This window comes from Ornithodoros turicata, chromosome 2 (genome assembly GCF_037126465.1).
Source record: "Ornithodoros turicata isolate Travis chromosome 2, ASM3712646v1, whole genome shotgun sequence".
Classification (NCBI taxonomy): Eukaryota; Metazoa; Arthropoda; class Arachnida; order Ixodida; family Argasidae; genus Ornithodoros; species Ornithodoros turicata.
This window is the reverse complement of record NC_088202.1, coordinates 101,292,947-101,309,409: the sequence shown is the minus strand read 5'-3', so window position 1 is coordinate 101,309,409 and position 16,463 is coordinate 101,292,947. Positions and strand designations below refer to the sequence as shown.

The 16,463-nt window shown below is 47.6% G+C and overlaps 1 protein-coding gene and 1 long non-coding RNA gene across 10 annotated transcripts in view; one reads left to right on the top strand and one right to left on the bottom strand.

The window, feature by feature from the left end:
• Positions 1-16,463, bottom strand: part of LOC135385849 (RNA-binding protein with multiple splicing 2-like) — a 202,278-nt gene that overhangs the window by 37,827 nt on the left and 147,988 nt on the right. For all 6 annotated transcript variants that reach the window (XR_010420516.1, XM_064615416.1, XM_064615421.1 and 3 more), the window contains one exon: positions 109-186. Coding sequence is in view for 5 of the 6 variants with exons in the window: in XM_064615416.1 (XP_064471486.1) it covers positions 109-186 (78 nt within the window). In the remaining variant the exon portion in view is untranslated. The remainder of the gene's footprint in view (positions 1-108; positions 187-16,463) is intronic.
• Positions 1-16,463, top strand: part of LOC135385851 (uncharacterized) — a 112,230-nt gene that overhangs the window by 70,669 nt on the left and 25,098 nt on the right. The gene's annotated exons all lie outside the window — the stretch shown is intronic.

Sequence of the window (16,463 nt, the reverse complement as noted above, 5' to 3'; positions counted from 1 at the left end):
AAAGGTGCACAATCACGTTGTAGCTCCCACTTGTAATTCTTTTATAGTACAACTACAACAGTTTCCAATGAGGAATGAGCATTTTCTGCAAACACTTTCAAAGCTTACTTTGTAGGCACGAAATAGAAGATACAGCTCCCTGGGTTTCACGTCCATTGGGAGGCCACTCACAAAAAGTGTCCGCACCTGCGAAGAAGACGAAAACCTCGTTAACGTCACGGCACTTAGGCTAAAGAGGTGAACCTACAATAATTATTTGATTTATGTACTAACGCAAGCATGTAAGCACGTTTGACGTCAGTCGTATCTCGGTCGAACAGTTGAAGACGTTGCTACGAAAGGGAATTGTGATTCGGCATGCAAGGTTCCAAAATATGGTTTACTCTTTAATTGCATACTTCCAAATGTAATTTGACTAGTTAACTTCGGATGGAATACCTCAAATATTTTGGAAATCTTTGGACTCTTTCCTTTCAAAACTATGTGGTGTAAACTCAAGGTTTTGCACAATTTTTCTTGCGCTAACCTGCTTTTGCATGCGACACATTTGCGCTTGTTGTGACGCACTGAATGCGTAGTTCCGGGTTTAAGTTGAAGAATAAAGCTTAAAACACTAAGGCTACGATGAATATCACAATCAATATACGTCGATATTGTCCCAGTAACCAATTGATCATATCGGTTAAGAAACCTTACAAAGCATAATTGACATGTACAAGTGATTACAGCCTGGAACCGTTGTAGTGCATCAAGTAGGCTCCACAGTGTCAGCCCAACAAGTGTCGATGTCACAATATTAGCCAAACGAAAGAGTCGCACCGTCGACCCCGTTGCTTGGTTGGTCGTTCTGCCCAAGCCTTACTGCAAGCTGTCGGTGCGGAAAGTGCATTGTGAGGCCAGTATACTACGAATACGCTTATGCTACTCCCAATTTCTGCAAATCTACTCCCAAATGTTATTCCTGCTCACACGCAGAACAGTCCCGCATGCCGTTGTTTATGTGGATTATTTAGTTTCTGTTGTAGGCAAAAAGGGGTCTTGTAGCCTGGCATCAATGGCGATACTCGAGTGCTGAATTTGATGTCACAAGTTGCCCAGCACTCTGTTGGCTGCATTTCCTACTAGCGCTAACCTGAAATGGCGGCGTCTCTCACATTGGACACTACCACGCATTTCGTAAAAGTGTGCGTTTAACTTTCACTTGCAACATTCCCATATCAAGCAGTTTCAAATAGGTAGATAAAGATAGACGGCACAGTCGCGACATTGATCAATAAACCTGAAAGAAGGAGACAGAGTTAGCCATAGCGACCTCGGGGCCAACCTACTCTCCCCTCTATCTGGCATACACAAAGGGGTGAGAATAAAAAAAGTTGCGACAGGTGAGTCACGGGCTGTTGCTAGGAGACGACGCTGTGCGGGCAAAAATAAACGCTGCCCTGCAAAGTCTGCTTTTTGCGAAATACTAAGCAGCATGGAGCGCGACGTGAAACGTAGGACTCAGAGTTGTTAACGCTGTCGACGCCTGGTTTATGTGACGCCTTGACTTCTTTAAAGATATAGAAACTTTAGCGCTCTAAAATATCGGTACAAGCAGTGAAGAAAGAAAGAAAAAACGTTATAGACCAAGCGCTCACGGCCGAGAGATTGATTACGGAGAAGAAAGGAGCTGACAGCGCCGAGACGTTGACAGACAAGTCCGTGGCGGCGCGCAAGGGAAGAAAAGCTTGCTGAAGACGTGTATGTGCAAGACCGCCAGCGTGCCGACAAAAGGCTCGTGGATATCTTTGAGTCAGTGGGAGTCTTTTGCAGGCGATGTTACAGCTGGGATAGCGCGACATGTTGGCATCCTCCTGGCAGGAAAGAGGTGTATCGTGTAGTTGCTAAATGCTTTAGTTGCTGCGTATTATGGCAAGTGACACTGCTATTTTCGGTTTTTAAGTCGCGTAGAAAGATTTCAACTATAAAGGATGAAGACAAAGGGATTTATAGTTTGGGTATGCAAGTACGTGTAGTGAAAGGAGTTCTCGCCTACCTGATTGCCTCGTGGTTCTGCACAGAGAGTTTTGACAGCTTATGTAAGCTAACATGGACATCTCTCACCGTGGAGGACGATGCGTTGTTAATTGTAGAATCGAATATATATATAGCATTGAAGCCAACCGTTTTAGCTTTGCAATTTTTTCATCTTTTGCTAGTGTAGAGTACTCCTCCATACCACAACCAGTATAGGACTGACGCATTCCTCCATAAAATTTTACACCCCTGTCCACTACTCCGTGATCAGATACAAACCCCGGCTGAAAACGTTTCTCTACGCTGCAATCATCCTCTTAAGCTCAAGCGCCCGGGTGTCGTTCTTCTGCCTTTTAATTTTTCTTTTCATCATCATCACCTTCTTTTTTACCATTAGGGACTGGAGTGACCTTCCAGAAACCATAGTCTCAACGGCTGATGCTGCCAAGTTCAAGGAAGCCTTATGGAAGTAAATGAATGATTACTTCATGTCCACTTGACATCTCTTGTGATATTGTTGTTCTCTGTTTTCCTTTTCTTTACGTGATTGCTCTGGCATCATTACCGTGTATTCTCTATTTCACACCCCGTTACGTGATACACCCGAGAAAGGGGCCCTCAACGTATAATAAATGAATAAGTAAATATGATGACGGTGGACACAGGGCGCAGAGAATAACAAGACATGTTTAACGTCGGTACTGTTATTTTGACGTAACAATTTCTTAGGACGCGCATATCAAGAGAACAATGATCAAGTGGGTACAGAAACTATCTCTTATGTGGTAAGTCTAACGTCACGCTAAAGACTGGGATGTGGTGGGCTCAAATCCCACGAACGGTTGTGCTGTCTGCGGTTTCCCTGAGGTTTCCGACAGAGTTTTCACATTGATCTCGGCTTAGATCCCTCTGAAGTAGGCCCACGGCGCATACTAACCCCCTTGCCTCGCCTCTTTCCTGCTGTCTTCTTTCTACATCGACGTGTGCACACCGTCGTTTATCCACCATCTTCCCTTTGAGGGGGTCCTGGCCACATTCGAATATGTGGCAATGAAGAAGCGGACTAGACGGTCCCACTAGCCCACCGATATATCACAAAGCCTTGCCAATCATGTTATCAAGAAGCGATGGACCATCTCTTTCTTGAGACATGCTGTCAACCTTGGCTTCCCAAAAGCGGCTCCCGCACTGTCCTCCTGCATGCCACACTCTAAAAACAGAACTTCACCACATAGCACGCTCTTAGCCAGTCACCAACCCGAATGACATCGTTCTGCCCCCAGATTGGTTAAAAACGGGAGCGTACGCCATTCTTGGAACACTTATGCACTTCCACAAAAGGCGTACGCCCCGCGCTTTTCACAAATCAGGAGTGATACAGGTATCATTCTGTGCAATGGATGGCCACCACCGTGCTATGTGGCGAAGTTCTGTTTTTGGAGAGCACGCGGATTTCACCACCGTTCCACATGCGTTCCACACATGTAGGTGTCGCGCCTAAATAGTGAGGATAAGAGAACGCGCGAAGCGTTCCGAGTGCATGGAGTTCGGACGCCCTACGTACTCTTTCCTGTTGTAATTACGGTACCGAAAGCACGGTGTGGTTCTGTTCGGTACCGCAGCGCAACCACATGAAAACGTCGGGTCTATCCTCACTATTGGTGTTGTCGCGAGGGGGAGGCTCTGTCGGTTCTCGAAGCCAATACTGTAGCTGAACGTTGCCTTTATTCCTCGTTTTCGACACAAATTGAGCCACAGTAACACCCTGCTGTTCCCAACCAGTACTGTTCCATTCACCATAGCATAGCTTCGTGGCCAGCCAACGATGCACGCAGTGCCAGCGATAGGGGGGGAGGGGAGGGGGACGAGTAGGGCGACCGCCTTAAGCCCTTGCATTGGCCCCGCGCACGAAGCCCTCAACCAGGGATTACTTTTTTTAAATATCAATTATGCACTTAATCGTGTGAAACGGGCCCGCGATGTGCCTTTGCCTCAGGCCCCGCACACCCCTAGCATCGGCCATGGATGCACGATGGAACGACAGCTAGAAGGCATTGAGGCCGTTCACAATAGACGACAATATGTTTCTGTTGCTTCTTTCTCGGCCAATTGTCCACGGGGAGTCAAGGTCAGCGAAAACGAAATGTGAAGGACGGTTCTCCCTTCCTCATTTCAGTAATCTCCCAGGATGCAACGCGTGCGCAAGGAGCACTGGGATTTTCTGAAATCTTCTATGAGCGAATTTGGCTGGTCGATAGGGCGAGCACCCGGATCCGCCAGAACGCAAGAAAATCCGAATCCACCACGAAAAGCAACCATAGCTTTGGTCCAAATCCTGACGGAAGTTGTCGCCCACATTCGTCCAACCCAGCGACTAGGCTGAACGCCCGCTGTTGCTCGCTCTCGCAAGATGCAGAAGTGACGACGAAACTTATTTGGAGTTCCGGCCGAATCAGAGCCTTTTAGGAAGAGCACGAAAAAGCACGCAGTCATGGAGCGAGCTGATCTCCAAAGACACACTCGAATCGGAATCCCAAATGACCAGTCGAAATCGCCATATGTCTCCAGTCCTTACATCTTGGAGCAGTCCGATACACTAGCTTTCTGCTCTTCGTTCAATTACGGGCGGCCTAACGACAAGAGGCCTAATGGACGAACTACAAACTCCCCCTACTGGTATTATCTGCGGTACTTTCCACGCATCTTCATATAATTCATACCAGCGTACAGGCAATTAATGCGGCAGGGTACCGGAGCATCTGCGGCGAAACGTCTTTGGTCCTTGTTGTCGCCTCGCGCTGCTAAGTAGTATCAGTAGAAAGAGAAAAAGACGAAACGAGTAAATGACTCAAGATCAGCCATCGAATGGCATTTACGATGTCCTACGCTACTTCCGTTCCTTAGACGAAAAGCCGTCCTTCGCGGAAGACATCAGTCTCATGATTACGACTCTTTTCCCGCATCAATGCTATCTACGTGGTTCGGAAGTGTCTGTACACAGAGCAGAGGAGGAATGCTGCATAAAGATTCGACCAAATTGGTGCCCGAGCCAGCTCTAGGGGCACGTAGCTCCGCTTTGGTAAATGAAGGTGGACACCAGCCTGCATAGTTAGTGGGAACGTCAGTTTCGATGCATCAATTAGGCGCCAGTGAACGTGTCTGGCTCTGATTTGCTTAATCAGAGGTATGGCAAGATTCCAATAGAGAATGACGGTAAATGAAAGGTGGGGGACGTCTGTCTTTGGGTGGCATGTTGCACCTAATGGAGGTAGTACGGGTGAGCTTCATAATGTAGGAAGTTATCGACGCTTCGAGCACCAGCGTCAGTGATAGCGAAATAACTATATAGTAATAATAGTAATATAGTAAATAACTATAATAACAGTGATAGCGAAATTACTGATAAGGGTAGCTTGGTTTAGTGTCTGCAGAATTTAAACCTAGGAAAGGCATGCATGCGCAATGTGAAATATTCTCACGATGAACTCGGCTTTTTTTTTTTTGCACACTTCAATATTTGTTTCTACATTTATGTTAAAATTTGTCCGTACAGTCTGGACTTTAGCCCTCAGCAAGCAGCTGTGCTCTTCCCCGTCACTGTCTGTCCGGTTGAAAGCGTCAATCAATACCTACAAGTTAGCTCACTCTCACCTTCTAACTGGTTCGATAGGTGGCATGACTAGTACTGTAACACTTACACCATTACTGCGGCAAGGTTACTTGATGAACGCTAACGTACGCTACCATTCCAGCTGCCCCGGGAAAGTAGTTCCATGTCCAGAAAACGCAACAGAGACGTTGTAGTGACGTAGGACGTGGAAATTGTAAGAACAATTTAACAGCGTCGACAAGAGTACCTTCTAAAAAGTACCAATATTCTTCACCAACAGTGTATGCTAAATTTTGCGAAACATTGTGGATATACGCATGCAAAGCTACACCCGAACTTGCATAACAAACGGCATACAAGGAAAGCATGACAAATGACGTAAGCTCCGCATACAGAACTCAGATTATTAAACTGGCACGTGGAAACAAACTCGTTTAAAAAAGTCAGGTAACAAAGATAAATTGTCTGTGCCGCGGCCTTAAGTTTGTTGGTTGTGAAATATTTCAGAAACAAATGCAGCTGTAGAATAACAAACGTGAAGGCGTACTTCACTCCAAAACAGCTATATCGCAGGTGCATGGCTGTGACAACGAATGTAATGCATGGTTTTAGAGCCCGGCTTTTCGGGAGACACCCAAGCGCCGACATTTTTCTTTCAGCGAATGTAGCTTCACTATATTCCTAATGAAATGTTCTATATGTTCAGCACTGCGTTTCGTGCTGTTCGTGTTCATTGTAGTTTCTTATCCGAATGGCAAGTGGCCAGGGCTGCAGCTGGTTTCCAACGAAAACCTTATTCATTTAATAAACTTTACAGTTGAAAAATGACTATCATCATCAGGCATTGAAACTGACTAACACACATGGTGTTTTGATATGGTCCTTATTTTCTTTTTATTCCCATTAGTTTATTAGTTGCACATTTCAGTGTCCATCGAATAAAACGGAATATAGTTACTCGATGCTACGAACTATCACCGTGAGAAACTGCACATTTATCGTGCGTACGAACTCTATCATGAGAACACCATTGCGTTAAATCTAATCGACATCTAACATAAATCCTCAACGGAATGGCCAATAGCGATTATTGTTTTTCCGCATTCCATTTTCTGCATCTGTGCTCGCCTTCCACTCGTTATGGTGTAGAAGATGCACTCCGCACACAGCGAGGAAACGGCTATTTAAAAAAAATGAGAAAAGGAATTTTAAAATTGAATAATGATTATCGTTGATATCGAACTGCACGCAATACAAAAGCTGGAACGAGAGTCGGGCAGTATTAGGTATGTGTCCCTCTATTTCCTAAAAAGGGAGGTCTGCTCTTCTGCTTATGTGGTTATCTATAGGAGATAACCTGTAATATCTGGTAGAAGAAAGATATTCAGTATCCAAGCATTATCTGTATGCATCAGAAAGTGCTAACACTGACGCGGCGGCACGATAAACTGGTAAAGGCAGCTTCCTGACACGCATGGGAGTCGCAGGTGAAGCACGCTTTACAAAACTCTTCTTGCTTGTAGTGCCATGCCCACATGCGCTGTGTGTATGGGCATGAGTACGTAAAGAATTTTGCTTCTGAGTCTACAATGTTGCTATGGCGAATTCCGCTGGTCGTATTCGTGCAGCAGGGTGTATAGTGTGCGGGCGTGGGTTCAGTGTAGAAACGAACGAAGAGCGAACGTGACGCACGTTGCACTAAAGGCCGACCCGCATGGTGCGTATTTCAGCGAAGAACGCGCTGTGCAAAATGCTGCCCGGCCACGAAGCGTGCCGAAATACGCGTGTCAAACCGCATGAGGCGCACATCCCGCAGCTGCGTACACGACGGGTTTGGCGTACGTGCTTCCACTACTTACCGTGTATTCACACGAGCGACATCCTCACGGAAGATTTTAGTGGAAGAAAAAGCGAAAACCCTGCTCACAGAGTCCAGTTCCGTCCCATGTTATGTTGAGCATTCACACTGGGCGGAATATCGAGAATGGCGTACTGCACACTTAGCAGACGACACCGTCGTTCGTCTTTTCCTGTCGTCTGCTACGGAATATCTTGTGGCTGTGTCACAGGATATTCTCCACGGTTAGCAGTGTACGTGAAGACACGACATTTGGCGCTCGCGCCACAGCAGATTATGATGTTTTTGGCATCTTCCGCTGTAGTGTAATGTCGCTCGTGTAGGTAACCAGGACAATCCACCGCTGCCGCTACCTCTTCCCACAGCATGGCATTCAAATGTATATTTTTGTTGACAGAACGCTGCGTATCCCACGAAATGGGTCCCTTCTCGACCTCAGAAATTACTTTCTCGTGTTCCTGCGTCTTCTGCAGCTTTTTCGTGAGAGGAGCCATTGCTAAAAGCCATTGCCAAAATGTAGAATCCCCAAAATTGCAGACGGACCCTCCCCCCACCCTAGAATCCCCAAAGGCGGACAGCGTTCCTACGGACCGTCATCATTAACCTTCGTGATTCGAAAACACAACACGAAAGTGTTTGCGTTACATGTCTTGCCCATCTATCAGGCTTGCCTATATCACGGAGTTTATCCACCAGCTAGGGCCTCTTTGGGCCCTCGACCGGCCCTTCGTGTGCTCCACTATCCCCGACCTTGGGCGAAAGAATGACACTCCTTCCGTTGTCGCACGTCAGCTTGCCCTGGAGCACCTCTCCACGCTACATGACCAGCGGCTAGCAGTTTACACCGACGGGTCGGTCGTACCTGACAGAGCGAGCGCAGCATTCTATGTGCCCCACGAGGACATCGAGCGCACCTTTAAACTTGCAAACGAGACGTCATCCACGGAGGCTGAACTCTTTGCCGTGTACGCGGCGCTTGAGCACATTTCCATCTCGCCACAGGGAAACTGGTCCATCTTTACAGATAGTAAGGCAGCGTTGGAGGTCATCAGCTCACACGGATCCCAGACGATCAACGACCTCCACGCAATGACTATCTCGTCATACAACTCCGTTCTCGCCTCCGGTCATACCGTCTGGCTCCAGTGGGTTCCCAGCCACATAGGCCTCCCTGGGAATACCCGTGCCGACGCTGCTGCAAGGCGCGCACATAGCTGTGACAGCCCCATCGCAAACCTACCGCTCACGGCATCAGCTTGCCACCTTAAAATCCGTCGATGGTCTGCCTCTGAAACCCGCCACTTCATTGCAGACGCTATTCGATGCAACACATTTCTTCGAGCCATCGACCCCGCGATGCAACTTTACCCCTCCCAACACCTTACCAGGGCCGAGGAAACCCTCCTTCATCGCCTCCGCCTTAACGTCGCCTACACTCCGTCACTCCTGCACAAGATGGGCAGACGCGGCAACGCAAACTGCGATGGCTGCGGCGCCATCGCTGACGTAGCCCACCTCCTGCTAACGTGCCCGACGTTCTTGGCGCCCCGTGCCGCCCTCGCCCGACGCCTCCAAGCCTTGGGCCACCACCCCCTCTCGCTCGCTACACTCCTCGGGCCTGTCCCGCGCCCTGGGCAACGGGATGTTACCAAGGCACTCTTCGAGTACCTCAAGGCCACAGAAATGATGACCACCCTCTGAAGCACAGGCGGCAAGCCTCACCGCCCGCAGCACATCGTCCCCATCGCGGCTTCTCCCGCACCTGTTTTTTCCTCTTTCTCTTTCTTTTTTTTAAGGAGTAGCAAGCCGGCACTTGCCTGGCTGACATCTCCTTTGTGTGAATAAACATATACCCCCCCCCCACCAGCTAGCCTCTAGCTAGCCTGCATCTACGCTATTCTATCATTAACCTTCCATTTAATTTCCTCTTCCTCTCCTATACCCTCGTCTACAATAATTGAACCTCTGTATGCAGTAAGGGGATAAGTCGAAAAATCCGAAACTGAGAAAAGGGGCCTGGTCTGATTGTCCGTCCCATTGACACACATGCATTTCCCGTTTTTCACCATGCTGTAGCAGGCCAGCATATCACAATAAGCTCCTAAATTTTCATGCACAGGTGCATACTGGTATGTAGATGTCATCGCAGCAAAAATAGTAAAAAGGTGATAAGTCAAAATACCAGCGGCATGGCCGAGTGGGCTAAGGCGTCCGCTCGTTGGTAACCAAGGTCGTGCTGAAGACTGGGAGGTGGTGGGTTCGAATCCTACCGCCGGCTGTGCTGTCTGAGGTTTTCCCTGGGTTTTCCGAAGACTTTCCAGACGAATGTCGGCACAGTTCCCCCTGAAGTCGGCCCAGGACGCATACTAACCCCCTGTCCCCCACTCCTTCCTGCTATCCTCTCTCCGTCTGTCCACATCTGTACGTCGCTCATAGCCACAGTTGCTTCGCGGCGCTAACACCCAACTAAAAAAAAATGATAAGTCAACTTATCCCCTTATTGCATACAGAGGTTCAATTATTAGCTAAAAAATTAATTTCGCTGGGCATAGACGACTTGCCTCTCGTTCACACGTCAATGCGCTTTCCCTGCCTTTAGAATATCATTAAAGTATGTAAAGTCGTGCGCATCGTGATCTCAGCCCATGTCGTTTTCGCTTTCACGAATGATGCGAACTAATTTGAAAGATGGAATAAGTAGGAGTTGAAGCAGTTATGAAATGCGCACGCAGCGCTTCGACGCTAATTAGTTTCCGAGAACGATGGACTTGACTCAGCGAAAGAGACCTCGAGAAGTAGACTCAAAGGAAAAGCATACCCCACACGAATGTTTCTTGATTGGTATGAAGACAACGGTAAGTTGCAGACGTTAATATAGTGATGGTTTCGGATTGCGCTTCCAAGTAAAGAAGGTTCTATAATTGTTATGCGTCTGTAATTACACATTGTCGGACTAAGCTGCGGAGTCCACATTTTGCGTTTTACGACAAAGGCACTAAATACGGCTCAGTAATTCGATATATTCTGAAAGAGCCCGGATAACGAGTTTCTTGACGTAGATCTTACGTCTTGCCGATCCTTTATTTGGCTGACACTTAAAAAATTGCATGTAATGTTCTAACGTTACGATTTCCTGCATGGTTAAATTATTTAACGTATTTTAACGACTAATTAGTCAAGTAATAGTTAATTAAATTTAAGCATTCCGTTGTTTGTTTGTTTGTTTTTGCTTCTTTTTTTTTTGCAAAGAACGGCCACCCAAGATTGAACCCGCTTAACCCGCAGCTCAGATTGATTTTGTGCATGTGAATGAACGCGTCTTGTTCCTCCTAATTGTGCACCACCCAGTCCTGAATTCAATTGCGCTTGGCTTAAACACTGGCTTTCGCTTTCCGTTTTTTATTTATTTTATTTTTTATTTTCTCTTCATCTGCCCACTAAAACAACGGTCGGCAAGAAGCTTGGGGTGCCACTGCTGACAAAAAAAGAAAAACATTACAAACGCTCAGTTTCATGACGCGCTCGAAATTTCGAAAGAACCCCCACAGTTTCGGGTTCTTGAAGAATAGGTGACGTCACCGGGAGCTGCGCCGTCTGTCTCCTAGCAACGGCGCACGTCACCGCGATCTCCACATCTCCATCCTTACTGGAAGATTGCCAGCAGCTCTCCACAGCTTTCCGCAATTCCTGCCGGAAAAAAAAAACTTGACATTGCACATGGAGCTAAAGAGCGATTCCCATTGGTTTGGCGCGTGTGACGTGCTCAGATTGGTTTGCCTCCCGTAGAAGTCGGCCCAGGAAGCACATTCCCCCAGGGCGTCAGTCGTGACGACGCCCACTTCTGTGTGGCCAACAACGGCGAGGCGATTCTGCCATTACGCCCCCCCCCCCCCCCGGTTTGCCACAATTCAAAACGGTGCTTTGCACTTTCTAGCTGGCTTGCTTGCGAGTGCGTGCTGTTTCCTGTCAAAGCGCTTTCATTTGAACGGTGTGCAGCCCCGGTTTGATGTCTTGACGGCAGATTTTGTTGCAAATCTTATGTTCGCGGTCTTACTCGTGCGTCATGGTGTATCCCTCTGGCATGCTATACAACTTCTCGACAAAAATATCAGCTTACGAACAGTTTCTCAGATTTGGAACTGGAATATTGTTGTCAGTTGCCCGTCACTAGTTGGGTGTGCGAAATCTCCCCCACCTCGCGCGCCTGGAATGCGGTGTTGCTATATGTTGGAACGTGACGTGACCACGTTCCAAGGATGAAGGAGAGATTCACACAGACTCACACAGCCCTTTGAATGGCATTGTTTCGTGAAAAGGACGCTCGCTAAAAGTAAATGAATTTCATATTTGTATACCATGAGCCACGTTCTTTCATGGAGCATAATAATTGGAGAATGTTCTTCGAGCAGTTTAGTGTCCCTTTAATCCATGAAAAGAAACGACGTAAACGTTGAGCTTTCTATTGTCTTATTACTGCTTACGTACATCTCAATTTCTGCACAGGTCTGTTACCGGAACATTCGTCGAAATAACATCCATAGTATGATTTTTGTGTTATGTCACTTAAAGTCACTTAATGTCACTTAATGTCACTTAAAGTTGTGGAAACCGTAACACTGCACTACTGATTTTCAGAAATTTATCTGTATTTCTGACACCGCTACTCTAGTTAGGGACATGCGGGCAGGTGAGGGCAGCAGAATCACAGCAATTTGCGGAGCCCTGACAGCCTGAAGCATTAAGTAATAGTAGTAATGGCTAGACTATAAAAAGGCGTATTGTGCTTGAGCAACAAACATGTTGATATAACTGAGCTCGGCACAGTTGTGGCTTATGATTGTGCTACACATAACGTAACGTCTCCGCGCATCTGCGTTTCTCACCTCCAGACACGGGGCCTTTACGACAGACCTCTGTCGTAAAGGCATCGTAGGTGGTCAAAATGTAAAGTCCATGTAAGGAACTATACGTTTAAGCCTCCGTCCTACGCTTGTCCCTTGCGTCAACATAGTGACCACGGCGTATCTATGTTAGACGGTTGACGGACTAGATTTCGCGCTGCTTTTAGGTTGAACACAGGTATAGTTAATTCGTTGAAAAAAAAAGAGCAGATGAAGATGTTGGCGAGCCTCTAGAAACCACCTACTAAGAACGAAACAGCGAACTCGAAGCGTTTCTGTGAGTAACAAAAGAAGGAACATGTGAGAGACATCTCTCAGTCCGCGTAGACAAATGCTTAAAATTGACAGCATTCGGGGCACAAACCCCGCTCCACACAGATACGGACAAGGCCGTCCGAGGCACTGCCATAGCTGTAATATTGAAGTAATATCTGCCATTACCCGAAAGCTCGACATCTCCGAAGACACAGTTACTTTTTACGTCCGCGAAATGCGCACATTCGTTACATATTCTTTTACGCTACCTTTCCGAATTGCAGCGAGCAAATAAACGAAACGGTAATTGCAGTTATGAAATGATATGAATCGTAAATAGTCAGGACGACGTCCAAACAGGCACGCGTCCTGACGAAACTCCCACACAGCCGTAAAGCATCCCACTGCTCGTGTGACGAAGAAGAAAGCAGGCCAGTGGTTGCAATAAATACGGTGTTCTGGTACTGCGAATACCACCTAAGTTAATGACGCCACAGGACGGCCGATAAGAGCACACAGTGGAGCTGTTGAGGCTATAAAAACACAAGAAAAGAAAACACGGTGGGAAAGAGATGAAAAGGGGAGGGGATGCTGAGATGCACTGCGGTAGCAGAAGGCTCAAGAGACGGTTCAAATGCTCGCCGTCAGGTGGCAGGATGGTCAAATGAACGCTCGGCAACTCGCCGCCGGTAGTTAGGAGGCGATAAGGGGTCGCAATTGGTGGCCATCTTTCTAATGGCAAGTGCTGCCTTCGTGCGGTTTGGAGACGACTTGCTCAAGACCGTCGTGTTTATAGCTAGACATGCTGCTTGTGGATCCCGTATGCAACTTGCAACTTGTGGGTCGTCTTTCGAATTGACAAAATATCGTTCGCTTTTTTATGCGACGGTATTTCTAATGAAAACTGAAAATACATTTGTCCCAACAGTGGTATTCCTGTCGTCGACTGGATTGCTCCAGACGCTTCAATTCTTTCTCGTATTTTCATCCTTCCTTCATCATCTTCATATAATGTTCCACGTGCAATGGCGTAGGGTGCCGCACCACCGCGGTGAAACACCCCATCTCATCGTCATCATCTATTGTTGTTGTTGTTGTACTAAATATAGGTGAAATTACACGACTCTATCTTTCAGCAGAATCATCTCCAATGTTAAAATGCTTGCGCCAAAGGTGCACTAAAACGTGAACACAGTGCGAAAAAAGTTTTTCGGACGTGTGCTCAATCAGCGACGCACAATAGACTTGACTTAAACCGTTGTCTTGAAACTTTGTGCCATAGATGTAGACTTTTAGAGCTTCAGAAACGTAAAAATCTGCAGGTGCTTGGTCTTGCGAATGTACAGATTGTGGGGATTGTGGGAGACACGGTTCTTCAGGTACCAGGCCTACCGGGGGAGGAGGGGTACTCGACCTACTTCAGAGAGCACCGTACCACGCCACCATGCCGGCTTTCACTTCAATCACCCCTTGGAAGTTTCGAATAATAATTACATTGGAAAATATCAGCGCTCTAATTAGCGGCTAAGGCAGGGCCGGCGCCTAGGTCCTGGGGTGGGGGAACACATTCCTAGATTTGCACCCCCGCCCGTACCACACGACTTCTTTGGCCATGCGTTCCGTGGGTGATCCCTAAGCACATGACTCCCTGAAACGAAATACGGCACAACGGAAAAACGTACCATACGCTGCTTCGCGCCGCTTCCGAAAGTTGCTGCCAGATGGACGCTTTTTTTTTTTTTACCGTCCTGCGACATAACTACGGTGTCAGGCCGCCATGCGTGCACACAATTCTTCACAGTCACGACGCAGCGGTCATGACGCAGCGCCCACAGCTCCGACAGTGACAGGCAGACGCGAATTTGTTGTCATGCAATGCCAGAGTGAAGAGTGCAGTCGTCCAGGCACCGCCGGGACGCCTTCTGGTTGCGACGATGGCTGTATTCCGAAACAATTTCGGTGACCGCGGCGCGAGTGGCATGCAATATACCTCTCTCTGTTTGTAAACAAATGACGTCATAGTGTTCGACAGCGCCACCAGTTTGGTAGAGTTGAACTACGCCGGAAGTTAGGGGCGAACAAAGTCGCACCCGAAAGCCACGGTCTTGAGGGGATTACGATGGTCCTGAAAGGGAGGTGACCTTCCGCCCCACTTTCCTTTCAATAGGAGGCAGCGAACAAGCGCCCATTCGTGAAACACAGCCCTCCCCTTCAGATTTGTTTCGGTTTGAGTCTATCTACCAACGCCATGGTGACGTTTCTCGGTAGAGCAGCGAGGAGAGCTGGGCCTGTTGGTACGATATCATAACTTTAAAGCGCTACAGGGACAAGGACGGAGAGAGATACATGGCGCCTATGTGTTGTGTACCTCTCTCCGTCCTTGCCCCTGCAGCGCTTTACGGGTATGATCTCGGGTAGAGGTCTATAGCAAAACATTCTTGGAAGGTGGTATACAGGCGAAAACTCCAAAACTCCGTCATGTGGATCGAGAAGGGAAATTTTTGATTCATGTGTCACATACGCACGTTGGTTTTGAACACTTTGCATTTTATGAGCCTCTGTCATCGGTTTGTTGGACGCCAAACACCGCGAACTCCGAGCTGCATAGGCGGACAATTGCCCCCCCCCCCTGCCCCCCCATAGACGCCGGCTCTGGGCTAAGGGTAGTACGACGTGTAGCAGCCATCAGTCTTAGGAATTTGCATACCAGTGGTCAAACGTGATGGTGAGGGAGATTCCGCCAATGCATTGTGGTGCGGTGTGGTGCGAGGAGAGGAACGGAGGGGGCTGATTATAAATATGCTAATCGAAACAAAAAAAGCACCCAGATCTGCACTAACCGCGAAGATTTTGTGTTTATCCCATATTAGCGCCGCGGAGCAACTGAGACTATGAGCGGCGCACAGACGTGGACAGATGGAGGGAGGCAAGTACGGCAACAAAACGAAGGGGTTACTCTTGTAGCTCAGGTCCTCAGGTACCTTATGAATCTCGCAATGAATGTGGTCATTCCGGCAAAGAATATATCTACAGAAGATAGCGAACTTATAGCAGAAGTCGTACCCCATGCACAGAATGTGGAAGCAACCACTACCTGGTGGGCCCGTGTTAGTCAACATTTTTTTTTAATCAACAGAATTACGTTGAAAAAGCGCACTCCCATTGAAAAAGCTCCCAAACCACCATGATGTCGTTTATTTCACCAGTTCCCAACAATCAAAAGCGCCACAGAGAACGTCTCAGAGACGTAACTATTGAAGAACATCGCATAGCGTTTTCCCCTGGCCGAGTACCGTTCATATTAATATTCACATATCCACCACAACTGAAATAGTCACATCCTATAAGGCAGCCACCACAAATCCCTTTCGCTGGCGCATATGCACAGCAGTCATCATCACTTTTGCGATTCCGAGACAACGAGTGGAGATTGGCCCCCAAAGTCCAACCAAATAGAGCACTTATTCGCAAGAACCAGTGCGCTTTGCTTTTAACTACGATCCTCGCTACTTCCTTTGCGGCGCACAGGAGCCCAGTTCTCCTAACAAGATGCGATTTCACCTGCGTTTATGGCTTCATCATCTTTGCCCGACGTTTTCTTGTACGAGGCCTTTCTGTTCTTCTCGTTACATCATTCTGTTAAAGTTGCAGCGTTCGGCGCACCGCCGGCTTTTCCTTCAGGTACCACGTACGCCTTGTGCATAATGAATGCCGCGGGGTAAATAAAGCTTAATAATTCAGAGCGCTCACGCCTTGAGAAGTAATCCAAACAAGGGCAGTCCGAACGCCGCCCGCACAATGTGCAAGGGTAGGAAACGACTTC